The sequence below is a fragment of the Phoenix dactylifera genome, chromosome 4 (assembly GCF_051530095.1).
Source record: "Phoenix dactylifera cultivar Ajwa chromosome 4, Ajwa_hap1_PhDact_Kaust_v1.1, whole genome shotgun sequence".
Taxonomy (NCBI): Eukaryota; Viridiplantae; Streptophyta; class Magnoliopsida; order Arecales; family Arecaceae; genus Phoenix; species Phoenix dactylifera.
Genome location: NC_143193.1, coordinates 50,867,518 through 50,884,723, shown reverse-complemented (window position 1 = coordinate 50,884,723; position 17,206 = coordinate 50,867,518). Strand labels below are relative to the sequence as shown.

At 35.5% G+C, this 17,206-nt stretch overlaps 1 protein-coding gene across 2 annotated transcripts in view; it reads right to left on the bottom strand.

The window, feature by feature from the left end:
• The window catches only part of LOC103701339 (P-loop containing nucleoside triphosphate hydrolases superfamily protein), a 35,645-nt gene that overhangs the window by 2,440 nt on the left and 15,999 nt on the right, over positions 1-17,206 (bottom strand). For both annotated transcript variants that reach the window (XM_026802331.4, XM_008783366.6), the window contains exons 8-25: positions 16,842-16,920; positions 15,567-15,634; positions 12,384-12,443; positions 12,157-12,261; positions 11,216-11,320; positions 10,933-11,040; positions 10,661-10,807; positions 8,725-8,907; positions 8,066-8,236; positions 6,377-6,616; positions 3,126-3,266; positions 2,830-2,955; positions 2,403-2,453; positions 2,260-2,307; positions 1,889-2,173; positions 1,014-1,745; positions 677-766; positions 322-387 (exon numbers count right to left, since the gene is read on the bottom strand). In XM_026802331.4, the coding sequence (XP_026658132.4) occupies positions 370-387; positions 677-766; positions 1,014-1,745; positions 1,889-2,173; positions 2,260-2,307; positions 2,403-2,453; positions 2,830-2,955; positions 3,126-3,266; positions 6,377-6,616; positions 8,066-8,236; positions 8,725-8,907; positions 10,661-10,807; positions 10,933-11,040; positions 11,216-11,320; positions 12,157-12,261; positions 12,384-12,443; positions 15,567-15,634; positions 16,842-16,920 (2,757 nt within the window). In that variant the 3' untranslated portion in view covers positions 322-369. The remainder of the gene's footprint in view (positions 1-321; positions 388-676; positions 767-1,013; positions 1,746-1,888; positions 2,174-2,259; positions 2,308-2,402; positions 2,454-2,829; positions 2,956-3,125; positions 3,267-6,376; positions 6,617-8,065; positions 8,237-8,724; positions 8,908-10,660; positions 10,808-10,932; positions 11,041-11,215; positions 11,321-12,156; positions 12,262-12,383; positions 12,444-15,566; positions 15,635-16,841; positions 16,921-17,206) is intronic.

Below are 17,206 nucleotides of genomic sequence, written 5' to 3'. Positions count from 1 at the left end.
GACTTCTGCTTGGATTTTCTTTAAAACATTAAACAAAAGGCAGTTCTAGTGCTCTCAGTTTGTTTATATCTCTTTTCTCTGAGACTATACATCAGAAACATAGCAGTGATAATACCATTTAGCATTACAATATGAATGTCACAATGCACATGAAATCAGCAGAATTCTCAATATGAATTTAATGATCAATCACAATTTTTGGTTCATTTTTTACTATTCATTTTTTTCCTAAATGTCCAAATGCTCATACATATAAAGTTTAACACCCATACTTCATATGCATGGAATAAATCAAAGAATAAATTCAATATAGACACAAACCTCCGGGAGACTAACAAAAGAATCAACACCATGGAACTTCGCTTACTACTAAGCCCGGTTTGTTAACTGCAAATCAAAATTCAAAGATTCATTAGTTGAAACAAGGACTGAAGATCTCTATTGAAAAGAAGAAAAAAAACAAAAGAAAAAAATGCTCGTAAGATTACCTCTCAATACATAAAGATATGAAATCTCAAAAAGTCAGTATACATTCTAGAAGGATAATAAAACACAAATAGATGATAAACTTTGAAGTTGCAGCAATGCTGAAGGACAATAGTAACATTCCACATAAACAGTTCAATTTTTAAAATCAATATCAGGATGCTAGTAATGCACACCAAGAAAACATTACCTTTTCTTGGCATATTTTTGCTAGTGCTTCAACATGAAAATTCTGCTGTTCTTCAAGAGCTTTGGAATCTAGGCCAGTAAGGTCTTCACCCTGATACAAACATAGGTAACATTCAGCTCAACTTGCTCCCGTGCAAACAAATAATTGTGAGGATACTGTGGCACACTATTTCATTGTTTAGTATATACACCATCCAGCCATGTATTGCATTGTGTTAATCCATACAAAAGATTACTCCAGGATCTAACTAATAAGGCAAGATCCTACTACAGTTATTAGTCAAACTAATGAGAATAGAGGGGAAAAAAATTGTTGCAAGCAGGATAATTTAGTGTACCTTCAGTCTGGAAATAACGTGTTCCAATTCCTTGCAGCGTCTTTTTTCGTATTCATAAGCAGTTCTTGCTTCTTCCAAGCTACTAATGGCATCTGTAGCTATGTTGTCCGAAAAATTTTCCCCCATAAACCTTATAGCGTTATTACCATTAGATGGAAGAAAACCATTTCTTTTTGATGGAAACTCATATTCATTCAACCCTTTAGATAAGGATTCATCAGAAATGCCATTTTTCTTAATTTTTGCAACAAGCACCCACATGTTTGCAAGCTCATTTTCTAAGTCATTTTCACGTCGTTTAGCCTCATCAATTCTTTTTTGTAGCTCGGCCTCTCTTTGATCCTTTTCAGATAATGCAACCTCCAAAGAAGCTTCTCTCTGGCATTTCACAGCAAGCTCCTTCTTTAACTCCTCAATCAAGTTCCCATCCTCCAACTTCTTCAAGTGCACATTGGCATGATCTTGCTTCCCATCACATTGATTGTACCTCTGGCCATTAGATCTGCCAAATGTCATGTCCTTTGCTGCAGCTAAGTCACCAGTCAATTTTGCATTTTGGTAAGAAAGCTTGGTAACTTCTTCAGCCAAATTTCTAAGCTCAACAGCAGCTGCTGCAGCCAATTCCTTGGCATACAAAGCTTCCTCAGCCAGCTTTTGGCTATGAATTTCAAGTCCATCCTTTTCTTCAGTTAACCTCACCTTTTCTTGTTTCAGATTCTCAATCTCAACAGCCTAAATCACAAGAAATATGGAAAATGTCCCGTTATCATTGTCATATGCAAATTTCGTGAGAATCAGGGAAAGACATCGTCAGTTAAACAGTGGAATAGGGAATTTTTAGCAAAGATTGTTTACAAAAGTACAAAGAAGATTACCTGCATGAGAACTTGGGTCTTTAGGGATGACTCTTTATTACTTTCCTCATGTACCTCATTAGAAAACACATGAGACAAGCCTGTGGTACTTGATGAAGTATTTTCATCAAAACAAGTTTCTTTGGATGAGTTAGTTCCACTGACCAGTTCACCATTTTCTTTAGACGATTCAACCAAAGATGCACTAATCGCACTATTCTCTCTTCTGTAGCCTTTGTCTGATAAAGAACTGAGTTGCTGTCTTAGCATTGAAATGGCATCCTGAAGTTCAGCAATTTCAGATATCTGCATAAAGTTGATCAAGCTTGTAAGAATGAGGCATCTTAACCCTGAAAAGAAACAAAATCTGTAATGCCATTATCCAATCTCACCTTCACCTGTAGCTGCTCTTGAAGAATTCTATTATCTGCAGACATGATCTTTTAAAAACAAACCCATAAAAAGTGAAATGAATATCAGCAATGAATGTGAAGAAAAAACAATGCATTTACTAGAAGGCAGAATTTGCACGTACCTCAAGATCGAATGTCTTCTCACTTAATTCACTTGTTAGTTTTGAGAGCGTCTACACAAAGGTAAAAGTTATGCATTAGACATCAGGATTAAAAGATCATCAATAATCGACAGCAGTAGCCAGAAGCAAGGGAAGTCATTTCACCCAAAAGTGATAGCCAGTCAACAATTTAGAAAGGTAGAGGAACATGAAGACATGTCTAACATAGATGAAATACTATAGTTAAGGACAGTTGCAAATATAAAAGCAGGAAGATACCAAAAATGCAAGCACGAGCTTAGTGTTAGCAAGTTCTAAATTATAGTATCTGTCAGATTGCCACTGGTCATTATTCCCTGTGACTTCTTCCTTTGATTCTTAATTGAGCTGTGAAAGCTCTAATATATAGCAGTTCTGAAGGCCTTCCGGACAAGTTTGTACAGGATACCTGAGACATTTCAATGCTGTTTGATGACTGCTGGGTCACTTCAAAAGATCCAGCCATCCGTTGCTCAAGCACACGCATTTGTAGCTTCTTTTCATTGATTTCATCCTTCAGCTTTTGCATTTGCTCCTACAAAAACACAAGGAAAAGCTTCATATAATCAATCACAGGAAGTCTTCTCAATATCTAGCAAAACCTGAGAAAAAGGTTTCATGAAGCTGCCCGAACAGATAAGATAGGGCATGTTCAGTACATTCATGTCTACATATTCAGATAAAAGTTTCACGTAGTTCACATGCCTGAATTTGCAAATCTTCAGGGTCGCTAGCTGCTTGCTCTGACAGTCTTTTAAGAGAGCTTGTACATAATGCTACTTCCCCTGCCAACATTTTCACCTGCTCGCGAAGAAGATCCATTTGATCGAGGATAGTAGTTCCAGTCTGCAAGACAGTTAAATAAAACTTTAAGTCAACTGTGGGTGATATACTATAGCCATTTTTGCAGCTGATAAATACAAAATTTTGACTTATAAGTTATAATACATGTCCTAGGGCAACTATGCAAATGAGCAGGGCAAAATTGTTTTTTTTTGGGATGTCGCCGCTGTGCGCTTGATCAGTTGGTAGATATATCCTTATGTTTTGTTCACTCTCATTGTATTTTGGGTGTGATGTTGAGAGCAAATACTTTTACTGATCATCTTTCTTAAACTTGTGGATTTAACCAGCTTTTTTTTTTTGTTTTGTTTTTTGAAGACCCCAAAAAAGGTTGGGAAAGTATCAATATGCAAAAAAATGTTTCTTCATATTTACTATTTGACATTATGCAAAATATTCGGGTTTTTGATTCAAAAAATAGAAAAAAGTAATATTGCAACCAATTCTTCATATCACTGGTTAAATTTATACAAACTAATAAATATGTTGTTTGACATTGTTAAACCTGGATTATTTACAATTTGACATGTCTATAATTGTGCATTTCATGGAATGACTAAACTCGGATATGATTTTTTTCAAGAAAAAAGCTTCTGATTCATGTTGTATTTTACTTTAAAATGGTCTGGAGATTAGGGATAATGTGCAGTATTCAGTAAGATATTAGAAGGCAGATTGTTGAGATTAATATTAATATTAATATTCAATTAATTCTAACCAATATGAGAGGTGAAGGCAACACCATGTACAATGTAAATTTTTAACACAAAACACCTCAAATGGCAGACATGTGAAGCAGGCTAAAATGAAAAATTAAATATAGCAGTCAAATCAACAAATTTCAATAAAAATTGCCAAAAAAATGGAAGAAATAAGAATGCATTTTTTATGATTGTACAAGTCAATGACATCTTTATAGACGTAGCTGGCAGTAATATTTTAGTCTTGCTGATTTCAAATTTTGAGGGTCTATAGTAACCTCATATTACTAAAATATTTCATTTACAGATACATCACCAAAAAAAAGAAACATGCAAAAACTGATTTTCCAAAACTATCTAAAGCAGATCGATGCGAAATGATCCAAAATTTGATTAAGAAAATGAAATTAGGGAAACAAATTTCAGATTTCCACGATTTCCTTTCCAGGCTCTTGAACATCATTTTCAGAATATGTGATTGTCTAGCTTTATAAAAGAAAGAAAGACCACAACGTTGAATTTTTTTTTTAAGATTTTTGACATCAAACAATTGTAAGTGCAAACAATATGGGTCTAAACAACCCCTAACTTAACCCGATAATAGAGTCCCACCAGGACACCAACTTAAGCAACCCTTGGGATGTCACTAATAGTTTTCTTTCTCAAAAGTAAAGATTTTTAACAATGCTATAATTCTTTAGAAATCACTGGATTAGAAGCAAATAGACCTCTTTTCAGAGTTTCAGCCCTCATCCTTATTCTGCACTTTTTGACAGAAGGTTTTAAAATCCCAACAGGTAGGAGCTTTAATACTTGCCAAACTCCAACTTTTTACAGTGAAAAAAGAAACATAAGAAGGATAGCTATTCTAACTAAAATAAACTTTTAAAACGCTCATCACCTAAGCTGATCAGATAAAATCCCTCTGTTTCTCAATTTGGATGACTATTTCTTGAATAAATCGTTTCCCAAGGAGGCCAGGTGCTATTTAACTTCTTGGTCTCCTACTAGACCCTCAGTCATAGTAGAATTCCACCTGTGTGCCTCATCTAACAAAAAGGGGACTGGGGTGGGGGTGGACACTAAGTGGCTAACCATTTTTGAGGGTCCTCCCACTTAATCTTGCACTTTAGAAGACAAGCCGATCATAGCATGCCCTGGAGGCTTCGGAATGCAAAACAATCAAATTTTATATTTTTTAATATCATCAGTCCATTAAGCAGTCCAACCCAAGCTTTCAAAACCCGTAGGATAGTGGTGTCCCAGTTTTTACATGGAATGGGATGCCCCATTATCCAGCCTTGTCCCGGCAACAGTCCCGATTGAGTGTCCTGTAGGTACCCTCCATCTCTCCCCCCCTTCTTTCCTTTCCTTTCCTTTTCATTCTTTCTTTTTCTTCTTTCTTTCCTTTCTTCTTTTTCTCCTCCCTTTTTCCTTACCGTCCTTTCTTTCCTTTGCTTCTTCTTTCTTTTTATTATCCCTTCCTTCACTTATTTCTTTCTTTCCTTTTCTCATTCTCTCTTTCCTTTCTTTCTCCCTTCCTTTCATTCTTTTTGTTCTCCCTTCCTTTCTTTCCCCTTTCTTCTTCTTTCCTTTCACTTTTCCTTTTTTCTTCTTCTTTCCCGCATAGATGGGTTTCGGAGTCCTGGTCCTGTTTTCTTACAGGAATGGGATGGGACAGCCGGGACGCCCCCTATCCCTCCGGGACTTAAAATCTTGGTCCAACTTTTTATTCCAATTATAGATCACTTCCATGACTTGGCAAAAGCATAAACACATGCAAGGATATAATATAATATGTTGTAAAATTGATTCCTGTTTGGATATTGAGGGGATCAATTTATAAATTAATATTGAATATTGTCAAGTTAGTAGTACTTCCCTTTGACTTATAACAACTTATTCGACATTTTATATTCCATTTTCAGAGAATACCTCTTCTTCAGATTTTTTTTTCCTCAATTTATTTTTTAAAGACTATTACTTTTTAATCGCTTTGGCCCTGCCTAGATCACAAGTGGCAGCCTGGCCACCCACCTGCCCATAATTTTTTACACTAAGTGCGCATAAATCAACTATAGGTAGCTAATTTATTTCACAATAGTGATAAAATATGGTGCGACTACTAGAGAGATTTTGTTTACATATTATATATGCAAACACATAAGCATAAACATATGCAAGTGCATACGCATGTCTGAACTCACGTGCACACGCGCACAAACAAACATACAACCACACAACACACACACACACACACACACACACACACACACACACACAGAGTTGAAATGTAAGCAATGGATAATTGAAATCAAGCAACCAGAATTAAATCCAAATATTTAGTCATGAATATCGTCCATTAACCTAAATATCAGTTATAGAAACTCAGTTTCAAGAATGTTGTCTCACCGGTGGAAGCCGTCGCCCTTTTACTGTTGCACTAAACAAATCACCTGCTTGTGTTTTTTCTGGAAAGGAATCAATGAATGAAGAAGGATCATCCCCTTTTCTACTAACAGATTTTCTTTGTCCATCCTTCAGGTCAAATAACAATTGTTTCTGTTGTGATGACTGCGAGCAGGATGGTGACCCACTGGCAGAGCTCTCACTCCCTGCTCTGGGAGACAGTCCAGAAAGTTGCTCTGGTTTCTGCATGAAAAGGAACTAATCTCAAATATCTGGTGTGCTTCATTCATGTAGATATATAATAGCCAAGTGCACTAGCTTTCAGCAGGTCAGCAAGAATCAAGTCTTACAATATGAAATATCATGACTCCATAGGACACAATAGTCACTTCATAGCTGATATCAATGTCAGAAACAATATGACAAAATTTTGATTATACATCTCAAAAGGGCCATGACAAGATGAACTAATTTTAGAATCACTGATACTATGGAGATGAAAGATTAGGTTATCTACAAGTTGAGTTGGTTCCAGATGTTACCTTTCAGCATGATTCAAAATGGAGTTAAATCAGATTCATGTCTAACATCTGGAATTGTATCAGGCAATTTGACGTAATAGCACTCTAGGAGAGGCTCTTGACAGATCAAGGTGGGCACAATAGAAGAAAGGAGTGATATGAGATTATAAAGAATGCCTTAATCACTTTTGAGAGAACACGGAGCTAAAGATAAGGCCTTAACCTGCTCTTCGAACTAGGATGAGAGCATTAAATTTATAAAATTGGGCTCCTTGAGTCCATAAAACAAGATATGGAAAAATGATCAGCATGTTCCAGAGAAGAAGAGCTGGAAAACTTTCAGCTGCATATCTTCACCAGTAGAAGCAACAGGCTAACTTCCGTGCATTATATGACGGCCTCACAACATGGAAAATAAGCATAGGTAGTGTGTACAATCCATACATAGTAGAGTAAAGCATGCATATATTAGATGGAATTAGCTTCTACTCCACTGACTCCCACAGTCCCAATCATTGTATCAAGGTATCAAAAGACTAAAGCAATAAAGGCATCATGCAGCTTGTATAGGTAATCATGAAATTGGGGACTAAAGTGAAAAAAAAAATCAGGTTCAATTCGTTTCAACCAAGGTACTACCATATCCGACACAATATTGATACCTATATCATTTCAACTTTGTTAACCACTAGAAATTAATTTTTAGTTTTGCACTAGTGTCTAGAGTTAGCTTAGCATATTTACATGATCTTATAAAGTAGCTAGAATTTTGTGCATGTATGTTTATTCCCAATGTTTTATAGACTTTTATTTATCAAGTAAATTTTAGTCAAGAAAGTCATAACAAACCTCTACAATTGCCACTAAATATTCCAAATATAGCAAGGCTGCATATATGATGACTTTTTGTCTTCATATTACGAAATCAAATTACATATGCTTAGAGCACAAATTCTGTCATATATCATGATTCAGCAATAAACTCGCCATCATTTGTGGAAATGCTATATTTCTGATATTTGCCAAATGATTGCACCATATAGTTTGCAGTCAAGCCATATCACAAACATTTTACAGAATATAGAGCAGCTGCAACATGTATTACACTAACAAGAAATAAACTGGAAGAGAAAAGTTTTCTACACCAGGGAAAAAGGCAGTCGAGACACACCCTTAATTTGAGCCACCCAAGCATTCCCCGCCTCCGATTCCTTTTATCAAACCTTATAGTCTCATCTAGGCTACTGGCATCAGGTTTTCCCTCCACTGAAATATCTGAATCAAGACTGACCACATCATCATCAACAATGTATTCCCGCTTCCTATCAGGCAAGTAAACAAGCTGCAATCACAGCGAAAAATAGTAATATATAAGAATTTGATGAGAGGAAATTGCAATATTTTCTTAACATTGGAGAAACAATTGATGTATCAAAAGAAGATGAATTTGGTTCATGTACAGTGATTAAACGACCAAATGGAAAGGGAAACTTGAATCCCAAATGGAAAGGGAAACTTGAATCCATATCAGACTTTATCTGTTTATGACCCAATTAAATCCGAAACAATAACAGATAGGTTCAGTTAGGAAGAATGAAGTAGGTGAGGTTCAATTTGCAGATCACTTAATTAGGAGCCAACAATTTTACTAAGCTTGTTCCATCAGTTCAAGCAAAGTATTTTATAATCCATAACAACAAATCTAGTCCCATGTCAAATCTACTTGATGTCATCATAATGCTGAACTCAAAAACCCTATTTAGACTAAAATTAAGGACAGAAACAAGAACGCTCCTAGAACAGTAAAAGATAATAGGTAAGAATAGCAACCTCGTCTTCCCCAAAAGAGTGCCTCCGTCGATGCCCAACCTTTTCTGAAATGTTTGAAGATATAGTATTCTTCGTGGACACCAATATTAGTTTTGTCAACCGCTGAATCCGACCCATTAGGGCTGCTTTTGCTTCCTCCTCCTCTTCCAATCTTGACTGCAACTTAACTTGGCCAGCTTCCAGCTTTCCAATTTCAAAAAGATATGTTAGTCCCGAGTATTTTTGAAAGAAGAAAAGATTTGTCTTATCACAATAAGTTGCTTGTGGTTCAAAATGAATCAGCTTCTAAGAACGAGATTTGTGGGGCATATAAGATGTTCGGTGACCCATTGGCAAATAGCGAGTGAATTTCACCCCCATAAGATCTAAAGAAAACAGAAATTTCATAATATGTAATGCACAGAAGAAAATATAGTAAAAACAATTACAAGTTCTTGTCTGATATAAATCCAAAAGGGTATCACTTTCCCCTTTCTTCTCACATTTCCTACGTTATAGAATGATGTAGGAAAAATCAAGAAAAACAAATGCTGAATCTTCAATCCACCAAGCACTTGGATGTCAATGATGTTGTTATATATAAAATTTCATGAGGAAGTTAACGAGCTACTTAACGTACTAACATGCGATCTAAGGCCATTAAACTATTTCATTGAACTCTTTTTCCCCTAGTTGCCATTCATTGTTAAATGATTTTGATGACTCTGCGTTACTAACTACGAAAGTCTGTCAAACCATCCTGAACTAGGCGGTTCAGGGCATACAAAACTAAACCAGCAAGGAACAAAAAATGATTCAGCCATCCAAAAATAAATAGGGTTAGAACCGGTCCAAACCAGGCTGAACTGATCGGTTCTAACAAGTTTCAGATAGTTCTAACAAGTTTCGAATAGTTCTAACCCAATTTGCCGGGCTGAGCTAGGCCCTTTTGTAAAAGCCCGACCTCTCCCCCTCCCGGCATACAATCAATCTCTCTCTCTCTCTCCCTCTCTCCTCTCTTCAAAATCCTAGCCATCGTGCTCTCTCTCCCGATTCCCCCACCTCACCTTCCTCCTAACCACCACCACCCCCCACCCGGCGTCTTCTACCGATAATGCCATGGGGGCCCTTGCTGATTACTCCGGCCCCAATCGACAAACTCAAGCCTCGGATTCACGAGCTCCGGCGTCTGATTTGCCTCCCCTTATCTACTAGGTCCTTCCTCCCATTCTTTCTCTCCACCTTATTATCTCTTTCTCACTCGTTTGCTTTTCCATGGTAAATTATGTCATCGTTGGCCCCTATATATATATTCTTCAACTTCCAAAATTTTAAGTCTAAAGTGATCATGCTTAACATCACATCCCAAGGTCAGTACTCTTCTTTGTTTCATTGCACTAGATTGTGCTGCTCCCCTGTGAAACCAGACATTTATGTCGTACTAAGCAGGTTACTTCCATAGAATCTGAAAGATATGGTAAAGTATAGAAAAGGCACAAAGAATTTGAAAGATAAGAACTTTTTCAAATTAGTCTTAAAAGTTAAAAAAAAAATCTGTTTGTTTATCATCAGCCAGTCTAAGCAGAACTAAACAAATATTAGAGGGTTCAAAAGATTAAAAGCACCGTGCATTATACATATGCATTTATACAGAAAAAAACGTTCTTTATCAAAATTAGGTGAGTCATTAGCATTAAGCAAAGGAGCTACATAAACCAGACATGTTAAATAATTAAATATCAATATTTGTTACTGTACAAGCGTTCAAGATCAAATCCTAAAAAAAAGAGCATAACTTCTAAAGCATGATCATGCCATGATACTAAGAAGTACCAAAAAAATACAGAATGATATGAAAGTGATTTCAATTCGTGACATCAGAAAGATCTCTAGCAATAAATTGGAAGTATCAGTAATGTACCAAATATGTTTGACTTCCGTATACAAAGGCACTAACCTGAAGTTTCAGATTAACAAGATCTTCTTGATTAGCATCAAGCAGGTATGGTTTCTCCATGATGCCACGTTTTAATTGCTGCAACTCTTGCTTTAAATAGGAAATCTCTCTTTGATATTTCTTTATGAGGGACTTCTCATCCATTATCTAAAATTATGTACTAATCAGTTAATCATGTGATAGATTGGATGAACATTAACATAAAGTCCTGATCAGATTGCTCTTGTAATGGATATCAATAAAAAATAGCATATAAATAATAATACCATCACCTTATTTTGAGAAGCTTTGATTTCCACATGTTTGCTTCGATGTGCAAACTTTAATGTGTTGTGCGTCTCTTCACTATTGCTAGAAGCAGGTGTTACCGTGCAGATAAGCTGCCAACAATACGGAGAAAAAATTTACAAATTAATATACGCAGGATAGAAAAAGACATGTAGGAAGTTGCATCTGGTTAGTCTAAGGAAAAAAGGAAGAGAAAGCAAGATCTTCCAAACCCTGTATAGCTTAAAAAACAAAAGCAGTAGTTTTGCTGCATGGAAGATAACTTACAGAGATCCGTCCATGTCCACTAAGAGAGGACTGCAGCAAACGAGTGAGTTTTGAATCTCTATAGGGAATATGTGTAGCTTTACCATCCGTCAGTTTAGAAATCACCTTTAAGGATGAATGCATTACTTTAGAAAGCTCGATAACAAAGAAGACTGAATAGCCAATTGCAAGCAGACTTTACTAGAGAGGTTAAGAGGTAGCTAAAATTACAAGAAGATACTTTCTAGGAAGGATAAATAGAAGATAACTCATGAATGACCATATCAAATAATTCAGTGGACCAAACAGCAAACTGAATGCATAAAAAAGAACAGGTAAGTTGATTTGTCCATTAGCTTGCTGTACGTGAACCAAAAAATGTTTTTAGCAATTGAGATTCTCAATATTTTAAAATCTCTAAATTCATAAAAATAATGAATGAGGAAAAAAAAAACCAAAAATCAAAAAAAACAAAAGCTAACCCTATAGGTAACCTATCATAAACAGCTGGAAGAAAGAGTTAACAGTTATGTTTCCAATAGGTGGTAGATCCTCATGTTTACCTTTTGATATATTCAAAACTATATTTAACAAACAAATAGATTGGATAGTCCATTATGGAAGGTGCATTAAATAATAAGAAAGGAGATACAAGGTAATAATGTGTTGGTGAGAGCAACCAGATAAATACTGATAGCAAGATAAAAATAAATTATAGCAATTAAGAAACAGAGTAAGTTCAGCGATATAAATGAAATAACAGATCGAGGAAGTAAGTACAATGCTTGAAAAAATTACCAATACAAGCCATTAGAAACTTCAAGGCATAAAGTAATCTTAAGACGGAAGTAACAATTGAACATCATCATAATAAGGGCATCTAAATACAGTAAAATGAGGTAAGGTTTTCAATTGAAGGAATATGAAGTTATTGGAGCCACTTATGGGAAGTGGTAGCTTACAGTCCCAAGAGTAAGTAGACTTTTGTTTATATATGAACCTTCTTTACGTCGCAATCCAGTTGTTTCTGCCTTCGAACTTTCTGAACCAGCAAGATCAATCAAGTTCTGCAAAGGAAAAACAAAAATTAAGCAATCAAAGCATTCAAAAAGAGCAAGAAATTGAAGTGTCAAATCAAAAAGACAGCAGCACAAATGAATATTAGAAAAATTCTCATGAAAAAATTTACCAATTGAGACAATCTCACATCTTCCCCTCCACTATCACCAGAAGGACTGCTCTCAACAGTCTGCAGGCATATCATTCAAACAATTAGTCTACATAGACCACTTTCATATGATAAAAACTCCTTACAGAATTGCATAATCAAGATGTATCAAAGATATCTGTGACATAACCTTCAATTTTTCAAACTTCCCAACATATACATGTCAATATTTATTATTTGAACTATGATATCAAGATGCAAGCAGTTCTCCACATACATTTCATCAATAATAATAATAAACAGAGTAGTGCCCTTGTAGGCTTGTATTAAACATTTGAAAAAAATATCATGCAACAGAACACTGTATAGTAGCAAAATATTACAATTAATGAAAAGGAACAGTAATTTGCATTCTAGGAAGCACGCTCTGAAAATAGGATACAGATACACCAATACAGCAAATCTTGATAAAGTAGGATATGATACAGTTCAGATACATTAATAAATATATATGCAGTCTATACATAGATATATGCATAGACATGCAGACGGATATACAAACATATGTATGCAACTAAAGAGGAATCTACAAAATATAGTAGGCCACCAAAATAATGTAACCCATATTCATAATAATATCAACTTTTATATGCTCATCACTTGGTCATCATTCAAACAAACCTATAAAACCAAATTTATACTTTAAATATCAATATTAATATCATATTGTCCAAAATTGACCATTCATTGTCAAAAGATTAACATGAAAAAAGAAACCAAAGTGCTTCCCCTCATTTTTGGAGTTATCAGGGAAGTATCTCAAATACAAAATATGAAGCATGGGTACTTCAAATCACATTTCATGTATGTATGAGATACGCAATGGATATTGATACTCATCGTGCACTTCTTGGATACATGTCGAGTACTTGTGTTGAGTATCTTATTATTCAACATTAAAAAAAAAAAGACACCCCACAAACTTCCAAGTACACTCAAGATACTTCCCAGAAATCTTCAAAAATGAGGGGAAGGGTGTTTTCTTTCTTTTTTAAAATATTAATCTTTTAATAGTCAAGGAGTCTGATGCTCATATAAAAATATGAAGTATAGATTAGGGTTATGGATTTGAATGATGACTAAATGACGAGCTTGTACAAGTTGATGGTATGATATTAAGTATGGTCTATGTTATTGTGATAGCCTACTACCCTTTATAAATGCATTTTCACAAGCATATATATGCACATATGTGTAACTATGTAGTTATGCATATACGTATGCATAAAATGCACATATTGGCTCATGTATCATAGCCATATCACAACTTACATTTTTAAGATGTCATATTAGTGTATCTGCATCATGTCATATATCCCTGTCCACTTAGTGCATCTGTATCATGTCATGATATTTGAAGTATTCATGCTTCCTAATTTTCATTGCAATAAAAGGAAAAATATCAAGATGAAATAGCAGTTATGCATGATTGACTGTAAAGCAAACAAAACTATTGGACCTCAAAAGTTTTACTAGGTAAAACATGACAAGGTGTTTGTAACATGCATTTTTTGATGAGACATCAAGGGTTGTAAACTGAGGCTACATAACTCCTTCAACAGAGAATAGCTGGGATACTCGAGAGAAGATAGACGGATTTTCACTTTGCTAGATGTCAGTATTTATTAGTTTATGTAGTATCTCATAATAAAAGCAGCATTCTTCCAAGTGTCCAAGTTTAGTCATATTAGTTGTTTTCTAACTCGAAGCTAGTAAATGTATGATAGTCACCACTACCATAAGGTTATCTAGGATATTAGAAATCCCTAGGCAGACCGACCCAGGATCCATCAAAAAAAATCGAGCAAAAAGTTAATAATTGGGCTCCCTGGCACTGCTTAAGTACCCAAGAGTCCAAGACTTCCCCAACGCACAACCAACTAAACACAGGCCAGCACGAGTTCTCGTATAGGCAGCTACTCTTTTATTTTAATTAATATTGGGGAGTTTAACTATAGCTCATAAACACAATCTTCTACTCCATCCACCACTCCTCAAATCTCCTCATTATTTTTCTTTTTTTGACCTTAATTTATCCTGCAGAGGACGAACAAATTAAAAGTTCAGCATCAAGGATGCAGGGTAGTAATAGCAGCTATATCAGATGTAGTCATATACATCTAGAGGCATAAGCTGAACCCAGATAGATGGGATAAATCTCACCCAGCATTCTTGCAATCATGTTATTATCCAATATTATAAATTTTAAATCATGTGATCTGGTACAAAGCAAGACTAACTGCAGTTATAGTCTTGATTCCAAAGGTTCCAGCTGGTCAACAAGACTAAGGTAAACTATGAATAGAGATTGATCCTGGTACCTGGTCATACTTCCTCATGTAACTTATTTCATGGAATAACTGTCTAATCCTGAAGAACATGTTCTGAAAATCAGACTCTTCTCATGCTAATGGGAAGGGAATCAGGCTGCGAATCACATGGCTGATCGCAAAACTATGATAGGGTTATCATCATTATTGCACCGTTATCTGGTTAATTAGGTCTCCATATTGGAGCTTTCTTATCTTACCAAAACAGACAGAAGGAATACCACATAAAGAAAAAAAATGAAGGAAAACACAAACATCAGTGTATGCTATGGTCATAAATAACCGATTATTGCTGTTAAAAGCATGCATGTAAGCTCCAACAGGGAGACCTAGTAGGCTCCTGAAGATGGATATTGTTCTACTGACTTCTACATAATTCTAACCTCCTGTTTATTCAGACGGTAAGGCATATTCTCAATTACACTTTTTTTTGGTATACAAGTTTGCAAGTGCAATAATATATGCAATAAATCTATCTTAAAAAGTCTTGAGAAAGAAGACTTGTTTGGCGAACTCTAAATGAAAAGAGAGAAGAAACCAAAATAGTGGATATACGAGTTTAACTAGTTAATCAATAAAGGAGAGAGTTCAAAGTTATATTTCATGCCCAAATATAGAAATCTATTTGAGATTTTAATTAATTGGTACACAAACGAAAAAAAATGAGATCATGCAACGGTGAGAAACTCAGCAGTAAACAAATTTCTCGGAATAGTTATGCAACATGTCATATAAGGCAAATTTAGAACTTCTACCAAAGATATCAAGCGTGCATATGTAAGTTATTCACATTGAAAAAGAAAAAGATAATTACCAAAGTGAAAATAGTGTGGCTCCGACTACTGAGTAGATTAAAATTATTAGACCCGACATGTCTGTGCTCTGCAATTACATATTCTTATGAGTGCAACAGCAAGTTGTCAACTATAACAACAGTGGAACATAAGTGAAGACAAAGGTATATAAGAAAAGTAAGCACGTCATATAAAACAAGAAAGCAACCGAAAAATTTATAACAACGAAAGATGAAAAGGGAATATTGTAGACCTGCAAGTACTAGAGAACATAAAGGCAACACATTTTTAGTCTGTGGTCAAATAATTACATAAATGTATACAGAAATATAAATATAGTAAATACAACAGAAGTAATGGTTAAAAAACATGCTTGATATTTGACATCAAAATACCAAACAAAAAGTTACACCATCTTAGCATATTTTAAACAAAGTATCACCAAATCTCAATTCAAAAACTGATCCCTGAACTAAGGTATGGTCACAGTCCAAGCAGTAGTTCACATATTTCATGGGCTTGCTTCCCATTCACAGTCTCACCTTGTGAAGTAAACTACCTCATGTTAACAACTTTTTGAACAATAATATTCATGGTAAAGACAATATAAAACTTCAGGCCGCCTAAGTTATCTCCTGAGAGGTAACATACATCAACGATGCTGACAGCTGAAAAGTAACCCTAATAAAGATGGTCAGTGCTCAAATATCCTGAAATGCAGCAATCACAGCAGGCCCAAGGTTGCAAAAAGTGAACTGGTGCTTACTACTAGCCAGAATCTTCTACCTAGGGTAACGCACCCACTTTCTAAGAGCTTCCTTGCTAGTAGTGTTCTTAGAAAGTATCAACTCTCCTGCACCAACACACCCAATTCTGGCAATTAAGCACTAGTGCATAGTTCAAATTTGATTAACCTCATATTTAGAGATATCCAGGTGATCCTCATCAGAGGCTTCCTTATCAAGTCACAGCATTGGATCACTTAGCATTGATTGCTAACTGCCCATAAAATAATTCCTCGATAAAAAAGCAGGTTAAAGTATCTCATATCCCATGCATATGTTTGAAGAGTAAGTTGAAAAAAGGAAAATGAAACTCATTAAGAAAATAGGACAGTGACATTGTTTGCTATGCTGCCATATAAAAGACAAGGATGCTGCAGTTGAGGGGAACATAAGCCAAACAGAAAAATACAAGAAAGGGAGGTGAGACTTCCTAATTACGGTCTTTGAGTAGGACTCATCTAGCAAATCTTAAACCTAATATTCTCAAATCAGTGAGTCTGGGTGAGTTACCTTCACCAGATGCTATTAAAGAAAGGGCATGAGCAGGAGAAAGAACCACCTCTTCCTTGATTCCCTCCACATAGGTACCCTGCGTAACATATGAACTGCTTGTAGTTAATAATACACGAACCTTTTGTTGAAAAGAATAATATGAACATGAAGAAAGAGTTAGAAAATGATATAACCTATTGAAGTGAAATTTTACTTAATGATTGACACATGATGACTGCTTAAGACTGTGCTAGAGACCTCTCAATGCTTGTTAGTGTCCTTTCCCCTAATACTCGTATTTCCAATCAGGGCTAAAATCAGCAGCCATCTGGAATCTGGTATACTAGGTGTTCCTCCATGGATCTGACGGCCTTCCTCTGAAA